Source organism: Electrophorus electricus, chromosome 20 (genome assembly GCF_013358815.1).
Source record: "Electrophorus electricus isolate fEleEle1 chromosome 20, fEleEle1.pri, whole genome shotgun sequence".
Taxonomy (NCBI): Eukaryota; Metazoa; Chordata; class Actinopteri; order Gymnotiformes; family Gymnotidae; genus Electrophorus; species Electrophorus electricus.
The window spans coordinates 7,543,846-7,558,337 of record NC_049554.1 but is presented as its reverse complement, the minus strand read 5'-3'; the positions used below and the strand labels follow the sequence as shown (position 1 = coordinate 7,558,337).

Genomic DNA, 14,492 nt, shown 5'->3' with positions numbered 1-14,492 from the left:
GAAAACTTAAGCATGAACATAAACAAGAGCAAAGTGATTTATTTATATAACTGACAAGAAACAGCGGTACCATATCTACACACAACCATGTTAACCAAAATAACCGACAACATGGGAAACAAAACAGGGGACTTCAATACAAAGGCTGACGAAGACTAACAAGACACAGGTGAACATAATTGCAGGCAGGGATACAAGCAAGGGCGTGGAACAAAATGAAACTAAAACAAGGAAGCACAAGTAAACAAAATCGGGAATGAAACAAAAACATTGTTGCCATAGGAACCGTGATGCCAGGGAGGGATGGTTAAGCCATTAGAACTGTCATTGAGTGCACATTTGCCATTTTTAAATGATGATTTTAAATGTGTTGTTTTTTTCCTTTGACTTTTAGAAAGACCTGGGACATTTTTACGGCTACGTCTATTTCCGACAGGTTCGAGACAAATCACTGAAGAGGGGCTACTTTCAGAAGGTGAGCTAAAAACTATTTTTTTGGTGCACAGCAAGTTCATGCGGATACATTCATGGATCTGTAAATAAATGTGGAACTGGTGCCACTTAGCTAATTCAGCAAATCTGTATTGTCATAAAGCTACTGCTGATTTCCAAGTTGATGTACAGTGTAGAACAAGTCTCAACAGTGCATCCAAATGCCATGGCACTGCTTGTCATCACAGTTAACGGCCAGCTAATTAGCATGACTTGAAGCAAGAGCTCAGTTCTTTCCAACAGTCAAAGTTACTCACAACCTCAAAATAGTGACATAGATGGAAAAGAGAGCAGTGAGGTTCTTAAAGAGTTTTATTTCTCCTGGAGGATTTCAGTTGTATGAGTCACCATTATTATATTGTGCTTTCTTTTTATTACATTTTTCTTACCCTTACTGTCTGTGTTTTTTCTAGTCTCTGGTTCTCATCAGCAAGCTACCCTATGTTACCTTCTTCCATTCCCTTCTGAAGCTCATTGCCCCAGAGTATTTTGAGAAACAGGAGCCTTGTTTAGAAGCTGGTGAGTAAAGATGGATGATATTGAAAGATATAGAGCAGGTCTGCATGCCTAGATATCCACTAAAACTAAATGTCATTTTTAATATCTTTATATAACCACCATCCAAAATTGCTTTCTTGGCCCAAATTAAGATTTTCTCATAAAGAGCAAGATATAATATTTTTTCTTCTTTTTTGGGTGGTGCAAACAGCTTGCAATGACATTGATCGGTGGCCAATGCCATGTCCAGGCAAAATATTAACCCTCCCAATCATGGGTGTAGTCATGAAGGTAAGGCTTTAGTGGCTTTTCTTTTTCTTTTCTTTTTTTTTTTTTTACCTTTGTGAGCTTGCTGAAACACATCAGTTCATTAACTGTACCATCTGTATTTCTCAGCTGCGTATTCCTACATGTTCTGACAAGCCAGGGACCTCACAGCTTGTGCAAACTACAATGGTAATAGAAACAATTGTGTTACCAAACCCAGAGACTACCATGTAGAACTTCACTCCTGTCAAGTTCTGTAGATCTAACCATTCACTGTTACCCATTTCAGAGTGACAGCCTTGTTTCTATAGTACTCCCTACCATCCATGAAGTGGACCTCTTCAGGTAAACCACAGATGTTTCCTTCCTGTTTACATATATTTACATTGGTATAGGCTTGAAAACACATCTTGTGCTGCCTCCTGGTGGTACCTGGAAGTGCAATTTTGTTCTCCTTGAAGCCAATCATGTTGTACTTTCTATGACTGTTCTTAGACACTTTGTATCTGACACCTTTTGCCCTTGTGTGAGAAGGAGTTCACTAAAACAGACAAAAAATCCTGTTTTTTCCTACTGTAAACTATGTATGAAAAAAAAACAACAAACTTAAAAAATTGCATTTATATCTTGAACTGTATAGGCCATGGGACGTGTCTATCTTGAACTGTATAGGCCAAAAATATTTGTTGCAAAAATATGCACATTTTATAAGCGCCTTACTTTTACCTTTCACTTGCAATTAATGTGATAATCCTTTTCCTCCTTTATCCATGTTTAGTTGAGTTACTTTTTTTCCACAGGCATAAATAAATTGGCAACAGTATGCCTGAAGTGTTGCATGTAAATTTCCATATTGATGGAGTGACAGAGATGAGGCCAGAAGGGCCATCCACTGAGAGAAGAGATCCCCTATATGGTGTTGGTTTTCTCTTCTCAGTGGCATTCCTCCATCTGTTTCATCCATACTGCTGCTTGGAGATCATCTAAAGAACCAGAGAGCACATGGATGCATTCTCTGTTCCCTCAAGAGCCCCAGACTTGCTGAAAAGCTCCTTACCCAAAATACTGTAGCCCATTGTCAGGGCTGATTCTTGTTGGTGTAAGAAGAAATGCCAGCATGAACTGGGTTCAGGAATTCGTTTGGTAACAGGAATAGTCTTGTTTTTGTTCTCTTTTGTAGGTGCTTCTACCCAGTGTTCTTTCACATTCAGATGTTGTGGGAACTTGTTTTGCTGGGCGAAGCGATCGTTGTTATGGCACCATCACCAGCCGAGTCCTCAGACACTGTTCTGGCATTAGTCAGGTGAGTCAGAGTCCCATCTCAAGAGGCTCATGTGATCACTATTGCCCCTTCAGGACAGTGGCTATTTTTGAAGAGTTTATTCATTTACATTCAGAGATGTCTCATGGTTTTGGATACAGTGCTGTCAGAGAGATTTAAAACACATTGGAGCAAGCATTTCTTAGATACAACTTTCAGCACATACTAAAGCAATGTTCATGCATCTTACACATTTTATGATCTTTTTAATTGTTTCACTATGATCATGGTAGATCTAAAGAGCTGAGAAAGTAATATAAGGCCTAGACTCCAAGAAACAAACAAACAAAAAAAAGCAGAACAGCACTAGCCGGGACTCAGTGCAGGACCACCAGTGGGACATACAATGTATAACCCTAGAGATATACATTCTACACCATTTCAGCTCAAAATTAGGACCGTCACAGCCAGGTAAGATGGCAAAAGGCCTAGTCCTAGCTTTCTGAGTCATATTTTAAACATTTTGTTTAATATTCTATGCTAAAATGGACTTTTCACTCATAAATGCTAATATGACTAACAGTAAATTTAGTTACCGAGGACCACTTGGTATTGGATCAGGTGCACAGTGTTAATGGAATCCTGCTAGCTTTAAAACATCATCATCAGTGTTAGCAATTCTCAGTGCTAGCATATTCCTTTAAATTCAAGATCAGAGTAGCTTGAGCATTGATGTTTAATAAATGTGCATTTAATTTAAACTCTTCACAGCTCTCTCTCTTTCAAAATTATTTTGTGTTTTTAGCTGTATTGCACCACTGCGCTACTGCAGCGACTTCCGGCCATACTTCACCATCCACGACAGTGAGTTCAAGGAGTACACAACCCGAACACAGGCCCCGTAAGTACACTGTTCCCAGTATTACCATCACGCTGCTTCAGAAAATTGACCAAACATTTACATTATCCAGAGCAACTTTAAAAAGTGCTTAGTCATTTACTCATAGAATGCATCTTAGCCAGTACAATAGGTTAGAGTCTAAGATACCATTGAAATTCTAGTACTTGTAGAGTATTGTTTATTGCACTTATTGTTGTCCATTATAGAGCTTGTGTGTTTTGCACTTCTAGGCATCAGCAGTGATCCCTGTATTTCAACAGCATTCTAGTTCAGTTAGCCAACATAGGAGCAGGATCAGTGGTCATTTAAATATTCCACAAATAGATGGGTCTTCAGTCTGCGTTTGAACGTAAATGACCATACAGATAACGCGTCCTCACATTTTATTTACATTGTTACACTTGTTAAATGTAAATTAGTTTTGTGTGTGCTACAGGAATAGGAATTGGATTCTAGGTTCATTGAACAGTATGATGCTACAGTGGACTATGCATAGAACAGTTCTCTGCAACACACTTTCCCAATACAAAGTGAAATAGTCACCAGGTTCACAGCAAGCCTTGTAATTGACATTAGAGCAGAATGCCCACCATTCATGTAGTGTAATGTGGTCTTACAATGATTCTATTCACTGCAGAACAGAATTAGAATTAGAAGCATTCCAGTTTATCAAAGCCACATATAATTTAATGGAATCTTTTTAATATTCATAATGCTTCTAATGTTTGTGATGCAAAAAGATCACTGTTCTTGTGATTTCAGTATTTATGTCTATACTGAGGAGGGCGTATGTTGGTCAGTAGTCCAATAATTGTATGGAGAGTCTTGTGTTACTGTTGTATACATATTGATTTAGTTTCTTATTTATCTTTCTTTCTACTTTGGATAGGTTGTATTTCATGCTCGTCTTTTCTTTCAATAGCTGCCTGCATGATAGCTGTCAAAGCTTTATTATGTATTTATTTTTATTTATAAACATAAAAAACATATTGCTTTTTGTTTGTTGTTTTTGCTTTTTGTTCAATATATTGTTCCACATTGTAGCAAAGGGAGTAAAACTGGCCTGTTTTTTATATCATTACTATAATCCGAGCATGTCATTCTTGGACTTAAAATAGGAAGTAATGGTTTGCTGCCTGCTATCAAAAAATGTAAAACTTATTTCAAAATTTATTTATACAGCGCTTTTTACAACACATGTTGTCACAAAGCAGCTTTACAAATGTCCAAGTCCAAGCCCCCAGTGAGCAAGCCAAGGGTGACACTGGCAAGGAAGAACTCCCTAGAGCATCAGCAAGAAACCTTGAGAGGAACCAAGACTCAAAGCCCATCATCCTCTGGCCGACAACGGACACCACAATAGCAACAGTTTAAAGAGAAAAACAAATAAAAAATAAAATAGGCAATTAATGTTTAGTCCAACTTTCTAGAAGTCCTAGTCTTATCCCGAGGTGTGCATATATCTGAGACCCAACCAGCAAGCGAACGTCCATTAAAGGCAATGGATAAGTAGTTATGGTGGAGGTGTGGTGGGATCCAGCAGGGCACATCAAGGGGTGGTAGGAGTAGCCAAGGCAGCTGAGACGGAACGAGGTTCATTAACATCAGGACATCAGGGGTAGGTGTACCTCGGCAGAAAGAGACTAGATTAGGCATGTCTAGGTACGAGGGTGTGTAAATTGGGGAACTACAATGTGATGGACTCGTGATAAAAAAAGAAGTGAAGTGACAGCATCATAACATCCCAGTTTACCATACCTCCATAACCCTCAATGCCCACGGACCCCCTGATCTACACCTTTACCTAAGGGGAAATAGTTAATAAAATGCCTGTACTGTACTGATTTAATTTTTTTAGCCTAACCTTAAATATTGAGACTGTCTCGAGCATTTACAGGAAGATTATTCCATAGAGTGGGAGAAAAGGGCTCTGCCCCCAGCCGTAGTTTTTCTTATTCTTGGCACTAGTAAAGAGCCTGCACCTGTACTGTGGGGCAAGACCATTCAGTGCTTTGTAGGTAATTACAATTATTTTATAATCAATGCGAAATTTTACTGGGAGCCAATGTAAAGTAGCTAAGACAGGGGTGATGTGATCAAATGTTCTGGTTCTAGTGCTAGTAGTAACTTAGTACTATTAAGGTGGAGAAAGGCGGTCCATGACATATTATTTACATGAGCAAATCACTCTGGAATATTAATTACTATTAATTAATTAATATTCTGTTATATCAGTGGTGTATGTGTGTTTGTCCACAGACCATCTGTCATCTTGGGGGTAACAAACCCTTTCTTTGCAAAAACTCTCCAGCATTGGCCTCACATCATCCGCATAGGAGACATGAAGCAAACAGGTATCTATCTAACAGTAAACATTAGGAAACATTTGAAAGAAATTAGGGATTCCAACATTCAGTATATATTGATTTAAAAAAAATTATTCTTAAAACTACCATCTGGTTGATCGTGTGTCTAGCAGTGGAGCTAAATGTGCTGCTATAGGTGCAGCCGGGTGGACAAAGACAGTATTGGAGATAGTGTTTTTGTTTGTTTGTTTTGTGTTTTTAGTAGTCAGTAGACCCATTCAGTGTTAAGTGTTTCTTTTCTATCCCAAGAAGAGATGGCCAAACAAATGAAGGTGAAGAAATTAAAGAATCTAAAGACTCTGGATTCTAAACCAGGTGAGATGTTAACCGGCTAGAGAAATATAATATAAAGTCTGAAATATGAAAGACAAACAACAAGACAACAAGACAAACCCAGTTTACACAGCTATCCAGATAACTTTGCAGATTTCAAAGCTATACTTGGAACAGATAAAGATTTGAAGATCACAGTGACCACAAGAAATGATCTTTGATATATTTAATGGTACCTTCAGAGGGGAGGTTGTTTTACCTGCAAATATATATAATGTTACAGTTGGCTATGAATAAAGTAAGCCTAGCTAACTTTCCGTTTTCAAAATTAAAGTTGTAATAAAATACAAACATTTGCACAAACCTGTCCCCATACAACCAGAATATCTATTGGTGATCTTGTGACTTTAATTTCACTAACAAATCCTGCCTTGTAGTATGACCAAGCATCAAGACTTTAGTAGGCTTTGCTTAGTACATTTCCCCAGGCGTCAAAATTGAAGTTAGGCACATACAGCGGGTGAAATAAGTATTGAACATGTGACCAATTTTCTAAGTAAATATATTTCTAAAAGTGCTATTGACATGAAATTCTCACCAGATGTCGGTAACAACCCATCCAATCCACACATGCAAAGAAATCAAACCATAGATGTCCATATATTATGTGTAATAATGAGAAATGACACAGGGAAAAAGTATTGAACATGCGTACTGAAATTTATTTAATACTTCGTACAAAAGCCTTTGTTGGCAATGGCAGCTTCAAGAAGCCTCCTGTATGGCGAAACTTGTCGCATGCATTGCTCAGGTGTGATTGTTGGCCCATTCTTCCACACAAACACTCTTCAAATCCTGAAGGTTCCATGGGCTCCTTCTATGAACTCTTAGCTTTAGTTCCTTCCATAGATTTTGAGCTGAATTCAGGTCAGGTGATTGGCTGGGCCATTCTAGCAGCTTTATTTTCTTTCTCTGAAACCAGTTGAGAGTTTCCTTGGCTGTGTGTTTGGGATCATTGTCTTGCTGAAATGTCCACCCTCGTTTCATCTTCATCATCCTGGTAGATGGCAGCAGATTTCTATCAAGAATGTCTCAGTACATTTGTCCATTCATCCTTCCTTCAATTATATGAAGTGTGCCAGTGCCGTATGCTGAAAAACAGCCCCACACCATTATGTTCCCACCTCCAAACTTCACTGTTGGTGTGGTGTTTTTTGGGGTGATATTCAGTGCCTTTTGACCTCCAAACATGGTGTGTATTATGGTATCCAGAGAGTTCAATTTTGGTCTCATCTGACCAGACTATATTCTCCCAGTATTTCACAGGCTTGTCTAAATGTTGTTGAGTAAACTTTAAACGTGCTTCAACATGCTTTTTCTTCAGCAATGGAGTCTTGCATGGTGAGCGTCCATACAGGCCATGGAGGTTGAGTGCATTACTTATTGTTTTCTTTGAAACAATTGTACGGGCTGATACCACGTCTTTCTGTAGCTCTCCACAGGTGGTCCTTGGCTCTTGGACAACTCTTCTGATAATTCTTTTCACTGCTCTGTCTGAAATCTTGCGTGGCGCACCTGATCGTGGCCAGTTTATGGTGAAATTATGTTCTTTCCACTTCCGGATTATGGCTCCAATAGTGCTCACTGAAACCTTCAGTAATTTAGAAATTCTTCTGTAACCAATGCCTTAAGTTTTGCAACATTAAGGTTGCGAAGGTTTTGAGAGAGCTCACAGGTTTTCCCCATCATGAGATGTTTCTTGCGTGGCCCCTTGGTAATGTGACAACTTTTTATAGGCCATCAGTTGAACCATCTGATATTAAATTGCACTAAGTGACAGGATTGCTTTCTAATCACTGATGGATTTCAGCTGGTGTCATGACTTTCCATGGTGTTTTGCACCTCTCTTTCTTCATGTGTTCAATACTTTTTCCCTGTGTCATTTCTCATTATTATACATAACTACATCTATTATTTGATTTCTTTGCATGTGTTGATTGGATGGGTTGTTAGACATCTGATGAGAATTTCATTTCAATAGCACCTTTAGAAATATATTTACTTTGAAAATTGGTGATGTGTTCAAATACTCATTTCACCCGCTGTATAACTGTCAGGAAACCCGGTTCCTAGCCACATGTCGATATCTGTTAACAACTGTTTCTTTGGTAAATTGAAAAAAATGAAATAAAAAGCAAAATAAAAATCTAAACTAATGAAAATGTCAAAACTATAATAACACTGGAATCCACTGCTATAAAGCCATCATAAATGCCTTATCTAAAATACAAAGGTTTTTTCTGTGTAATTCTGTTTTATTTTCGTTACTGTTGTAGTGAACATTGACTTTCTTTTAATCAAAATTATAACTGTCGTTTTTATATTTATTTCGGTTAAAGGGTACTTTTGTGAGTAATTTTTCACTGCTTGCGTTTATTTTTGTTATAGCTTTGGTAATGATAATATCGCCTGGTTGGAACATGGTGATTAAAGTATCCTATTAAGTAGAACTGGCAAAGTGCTCCTGTTTGTGATCCAAGTCTCCTTTGACCTGAACAGGTGTATATAGCGCATATAAGACATTCCTGAACAAAGACGAAGACATCATTAAGCAACTGCAGAAGGTCAGCATTTTTTAGAACAGACATGAAATTGATTGATCTTCATCAGATCAGATGTTGTTTGTGTATGCATGTTACCTTTTAATTCTCAACAGGGAGTTCAGCAGAAACGTCCCTCTGCTGCTCAGAATGCCATTCTGCGGCGGTATTTCCTGGAATTGACGCAAAGCTTCATCATTCCCTTGGTAAGCGATTTTGCACCAGAAACCCTGCAAAGGTGTACCATTGTGAAAAGATGATGGATAATCAACACAGGTGCCAATGCTATAGGATGTCACATGGTAAGGGAAATACCAACAAGCCTTGAAACTGCATAGAACCAACATGGCTAGATTCACAAAGCATTAATACACCAAAATGTGAAATTTGTTTAGGAAAGTTTTTGAACACACATAGGAATGGCTAATTCTAAGTATTATAAGCTTATAAATGTCACAGCAATAAGAAATACTGCTACCTTTTATTTAGATACGGAGAAAGTATTCTAGTCCAGTTACTAAGAATGTGCTGTGGTCAATTTTGCAGGAGCGCTATGTGGCCAGTCTGATGCCTTTACAGAAGAGCATCTGTCCCTGGAAAGTATGATATTTATGTTGTTATTGCTTCAAGTACACTTTAGTTAACTTTTCAGTTGCATTGCTGCACCTGTTGATATAAATATGTGAAGGCTCTTTTGGAATATATGGAAATACATACTCTTTAAACTTAGCATTCTTTTTTTCTTCCTTTTTTTTATCTCCTGCTATTTCTTGTTTGTCTTCTTCCACCATTCAGAGTCCTCCTCAGCTGAAGCATTTTGTCCAAGAGGAGTTTATGAAGACTCTGGAAAAGGCTGGTCCTCAGCTCACCTCTCGGCTTAAAGGAGACTGGATTGGCCTTTACAGGTGCAGCAGCAATGCCATTGTCCTGGGTCCTCTACCCAGGAGCTTAAGGGTCCTGCATAGTATCTTAGCAATTCACAGGACCTGTTTTATTTTACAGACATATATGATTGGTCTCAAACTACATACTTGAGATGTATTTAAAAGAAAGCTCCCAGGAAACAGGAACTGTAGAGCTAATTATAGTAGTTTGACAATAGTGAGGGACTTGCACAACAGGAAGTGATCTTAGCATTACAGTCATCCTGAAAGGTTTACCTTAATGAACCTTAATGAATAGCTTGTGAACATCTGTACTGCAGGCAGTTCCTTAAGTCGCCCAACTTTGACAGCTGGTTTCGGAGCCGTAGGAAAGAGATGATGCAGAAACTTGAGGCTCTGCACCTCGAGGCACTATGTGATGAGGTTAGAATGAACAAACACATTAAATCTGCTTTGCTGAATCAGACCATGCACTTTAAAAGTGGTGATGGTGAGTGATTAGCTGACACTGTGAACATCTGTTTGCCCAGGATCTCCAATTGCGAATTCAGAAACACACAGAGGTGGAAACCGTCGACCTTGTGCTCAAGTTGAAGGACAAACTGGTTGGTTTGTTACCCTAATTTTGATTTATAGCTCTCTTTTCAGCTTTTATTGTATTTGTCATTTTGTGTTTATTAGATAACCACATTTCCAGTAGGTCTCAGTGTTGACACATACTATTTTGAGATTTTATTGTTTGTGATATATTAAACATTGATGCAGCCTTGATATAACATGGCTTGCATTATTTTGGCCAAAATTGTTTTGTTTAATCCTGTGAATGTGGTGGCTTGTCAAAACACCCTAACAGTGTCGGTCTACAATTATTCCAGATGTTTACAATAATAATGTAATAAACAAACGTGAAGGGCTTATTTGCACATTACAGCTTTCCGCAATATAAGTATCCAAAAATGCAATATTCTTATACCCATGAACAAACAATATATTGTACAGACCTGTGCAATAAGGTAGCTTTTTCTCATGAACCTTAAGAGGGCCTACATATATTTTCTGTTATTTTTCAGATGCAGGCACAGAGAGAGCAGCTGCCAGTGAGAGCGGGGACCATGACTAAACTTCAGGCCCATATTGAGTCAGTTATCCTCTCCCTTCCAGATGACCTGCAGGGTATCCTGCAAAAGCCTGCCACCCCCTGACCTTTAGAAGACCCCAAACTATTGCATAATCAAGGCCAAGAGGGAAAGGCAGAACTCTTTGAGGTTGATTGGAGGGGGTTTAGCACCAGGACTGCTCAGCAAATAACTTATAACAAACTGTGGGGAGATTTTAACTGGCTCTTCACTCAAGTGCAAATGTTCCTACAGAATCATGTATCCTAGAAAGTGGCAGTGCTGGCATTGCTGCAGTCCAGTGAAGGCCCTATCCTCCTGATAACATTTACCATGCTGTATGTGAAAGAGATGTTAGGTGGAGTGATGTATATTATTATTATTAACAACTTTAATGTCCTTATACCATTTGCCTCTCACTGTGTGAGACTGACATTTCTTTGTGCTTTCAAACATGGCTGCCTGGCCAGTTTGAAGTTAATCAAGGTGGAGAGACATGAGAAGTTATTGTGAAAAACTCAAAAGCAAAAATGTTTATCTCCTTAAATTGTGTTTAAATGGAAGTGGTGAATGTATTTACAAAGCATGTTTTTAAAACTCAGTAAGCACTTGGAATTAAGATACCTGGGATATCCAGGTTTGTCAAGGAATATCCAGGTTATGTCTAGCCATAGACTAAAAAGGATTTGCTGTGAGGACAAAGTTTTCGCTATTTAATTTAATAGAAAGCTCCTTAATTTCCGTTGACAAATCTAATCTATTGATATAACATGGTGATTAGGCAGCCAATAATGAGCAGTGAGTGAGGGGGAATATATGCACTGACACAAGGTGGAGGAGGTTTATGATTATGCAATGCATTAAAGATGCTTTAAAGATCTCATACTCTGAGATCAACAATAAGACCACTCCCAATAGGCCCTAAATATGTTAATGAAGAAATGCTAACATGTGCCTCAAATTAATTTTCTAACAGGCTGATGGAGGCTGTTACAAATGTCTGGGTTATTGAAACATGCAGTGAAGGTTTTCTTTACCTTTACAATGCAATAAAAACATCTAGTATACATACTTTTTAAAGAAGTGAAAACTGTAGACATGGAATTCCTATACTGACCCAGGAGCTGTGACATTGAAAATAGCAAAAGTGAATGAGCCATTGTGTTTTTGAAGTTGGCAATTATTTTGATTATGTCTAAATATTTGCAAATTATGTTTCATTTATAGCACATTCTCATTTTAAGGGTCTTCTTACTATATGGTCCTAATCATCATTGCTGTATTATTGAGAAAAATTAAGCTTAAATCAAAGAATAGTTTTTAAAAGGAGCTTGGGTAAAGTCCATGTAGAGTTTTTCATAAGTTAACTGCCATAGCATCAGCATCACCTTCTGTAGTCATTTGTATTGTACTGTTGATTCAGACCAAAAATAGCATCAGTTTCTGACAATTTAATTTAGCTCTAACTGACCTTTTACCTCCTTTCCCATTCTGTGTTTGAAGTGCATGAAAGCAAACACATGTTCAAAATGAAAACTGCTGCTTTGTGCTTTTGGGAAATTCCTGTGTGGACAGGATTTCTAAGGCTTAGCCCAGCGACAGCGTTTTGCCATTCTCCCTGTGGTAAAGTTCAGCTAGTGATATTTTTCCCTACCAAGGCTATCTGATCATCTTCAAACAGCTTTTATGTATATGTGTTACTGGTGTGCAGTAACGGTTCTTAAGGCTGTGACTTAATGCGATTTAATGAACTAGAATAAGAAGAGTCCCATCCTCCCAACTTTTAGTAACTTTTAATTTTTAGGCAGGTTCAGGTATCATGAGACATTTGGTATGTACAAGAATGGTTTTATTGACTAGTCTTTGAAAGTTAACTGTATGAAATGAAATGATTTTGAATGTACACAACTGACTAAACGTGTATTTCACATGGAATTCCTTGAAACATCCTTAGGCCTTCTTCTGTCGGGTGCCTTGTGCTAGGGAGCAACACATGAATAACCAAAGATGCAATTTGCAATGGTAGTCTGTTTTATTCTTTTTAAATGAAAATCATGGACTGATACCTGAAAGAATGTCAGGTTTATGTTGTATCACTTCTGAAGAGAATTACTGAGAATTGAAGTGCACAGCCAGCTGCTTTGCTACAGAGACCTTAGCTCTTCCTAAGCTCAGAGCAGCCCCTAAAGTGTACGTTGCTGTTGTCTTTTAGTCTGAGACAGTATCTTCAGATGGGTTGGATAACTGAGCCAGTCACTGCTATTAGTTGGTGCATGCCTGTGATGACTGGTTGTTGGGCAACTCTTTGTTTTTGTACTTAAAGACCATATTTTGACATACTTTTATATAGAGGTATATTCTGTTATTCTACTAGGCAAAAATTACCTGCCATTATGCATAACCAGAATGCCCACTTAACAGTATTTTGTAATACCTGTATTTTTGATTTTGACAATTTCTAAGTTACATATACAGTTAATGTGTACTAATGTCATAAAGGGGAATATATGATTACTCGATTATTTGATTCTGCAAACAATGTGTAGAGAAGCACAGATGTAATGCAATGTATGATACACTATGTTGGTGCAATCACTATGTAATCCTGAAGAAGATTCCAAGGAGAGAGAGAGAGTGTGTGTGTGTGTGTGTGTGTGTGTGTGTGTGTATAGTTTGGGTTTTTATATATATATATATATATATATATATATATATATATATATAAAACCAAACCACACACACACAGGATGATCTTGACCACAGTCTGCTACAGTATTTCAGTGTTTTATATCTCAGTCATGATTTGTTTGTGTGTGTATATAAATAAATAGTTAGAATTGGACTGTTTTTTTTCTGCATAAAACATTTTTCAAGATTTCATCTTTTTAACCATGGATCCATTAAGCTTATTTATTTTATGTCTAGTTTTGCAGTAATAGTAATCTTTTTCACTTCTCTTCTAGAACAAATTTACTCTACAGTCATGAAAAAAAGAAAGTACCCCCAGCTTTAAATTCTGTGTTTTTATTCATCAGGGCCTAAATAAGTTATGTGGTCCTCACCAACCTCTATAAGCAACACCTCATGTGACACCCCCCCCCCCCCCCCAAAAAAATGTAAACAATTTCAATAGGATTTCATTTTTTCCCCAAAAAAATAAATAAGTACGTCCTATAATTCAGTAACCTGTAGAATTACCTTTAGCAACCACAACTTGAAGTAAACATTTATTGTAGGACTTTTAGTCTCACAAATCATTTTACCCCCCTCCCCCAACCTTATAATAATGCTTAAGGTCATTGATGTTTGCAAACATTCCTAAAACAGTTAAAAGAGGATTAAATTGATGTTGCAGCTCATATTATTGATTACATGGAATGATTATATCAAATTATGAAGAGCAATCAGACTTCGTTTAAACATTTTGATAACTATCTTGTATATGGCAGTTATAATGCTATAGCCTCTAAAGTTTTGAGTGCACATCTATATCTTGTATTATGGTAGTCTGTTTCTGAAACAACCGTTGAAAGCTTGAAAGAGATTGAAAAACTAATTAAGCATATCTTATTGAAATGTAATGCACCTAAAGAAGATATATGTTAAAACATATGTAGAAGAAAAAAGTCTTAAATTTGTTGGAAATTCGAACCTCTTTTAAAATAGTTTCAGTATATTTATAAAGATCACTTTCTTAGCTGCTCATGATAAGATTTTCTTATGTTTTTACTGTGAGAATGTGGATAAATCATATAGCAAAATTGTGCAATTGACTAATTACTTCACTATGGTATATTTAAAACTTCCATAAAAACACAAATCAAATTGTTATTGC

General features: G+C 37.4%; 1 protein-coding gene across 5 annotated transcripts in view; it reads left to right on the top strand.

The window, feature by feature from the left end:
* The window catches only part of dennd6aa (DENN/MADD domain containing 6Aa), a 20,951-nt gene extending 8,049 nt beyond the window's left edge, over nt 1-12,902 (top strand). For 3 of the 5 annotated variants that reach the window (XM_027002141.2, XM_027002138.2, XM_027002143.2), the window contains exons 5-20: nt 395-475; nt 906-1,011; nt 1,202-1,281; nt 1,387-1,446; nt 1,547-1,602; nt 2,438-2,560; nt 3,324-3,419; nt 5,679-5,773; nt 6,035-6,100; nt 8,618-8,682; nt 8,775-8,864; nt 9,205-9,258; nt 9,454-9,563; nt 9,863-9,965; nt 10,073-10,147; nt 10,613-12,902. In XM_027002141.2, coding sequence (XP_026857942.1) covers nt 395-475; nt 906-1,011; nt 1,202-1,281; nt 1,387-1,446; nt 1,547-1,602; nt 2,438-2,560; nt 3,324-3,419; nt 5,679-5,773; nt 6,035-6,100; nt 8,618-8,682; nt 8,775-8,864; nt 9,205-9,258; nt 9,454-9,563; nt 9,863-9,965; nt 10,073-10,147; nt 10,613-10,744 — 1,392 coding nt within the window. In that variant the 3' untranslated portion in view covers nt 10,745-12,902. The remainder of the gene's footprint in view (nt 1-394; nt 476-905; nt 1,012-1,201; nt 1,282-1,386; nt 1,447-1,546; nt 1,603-2,437; nt 2,561-3,323; nt 3,420-5,678; nt 5,774-6,034; nt 6,101-8,617; nt 8,683-8,774; nt 8,865-9,204; nt 9,259-9,453; nt 9,564-9,862; nt 9,966-10,072; nt 10,148-10,612) is intronic. The other 2 variants (XM_027002142.2, XM_027002140.2) reach the window with 1 other exon arrangement.
* Nucleotides 12,903-14,492: the final 1,590 nt, after the last annotated feature.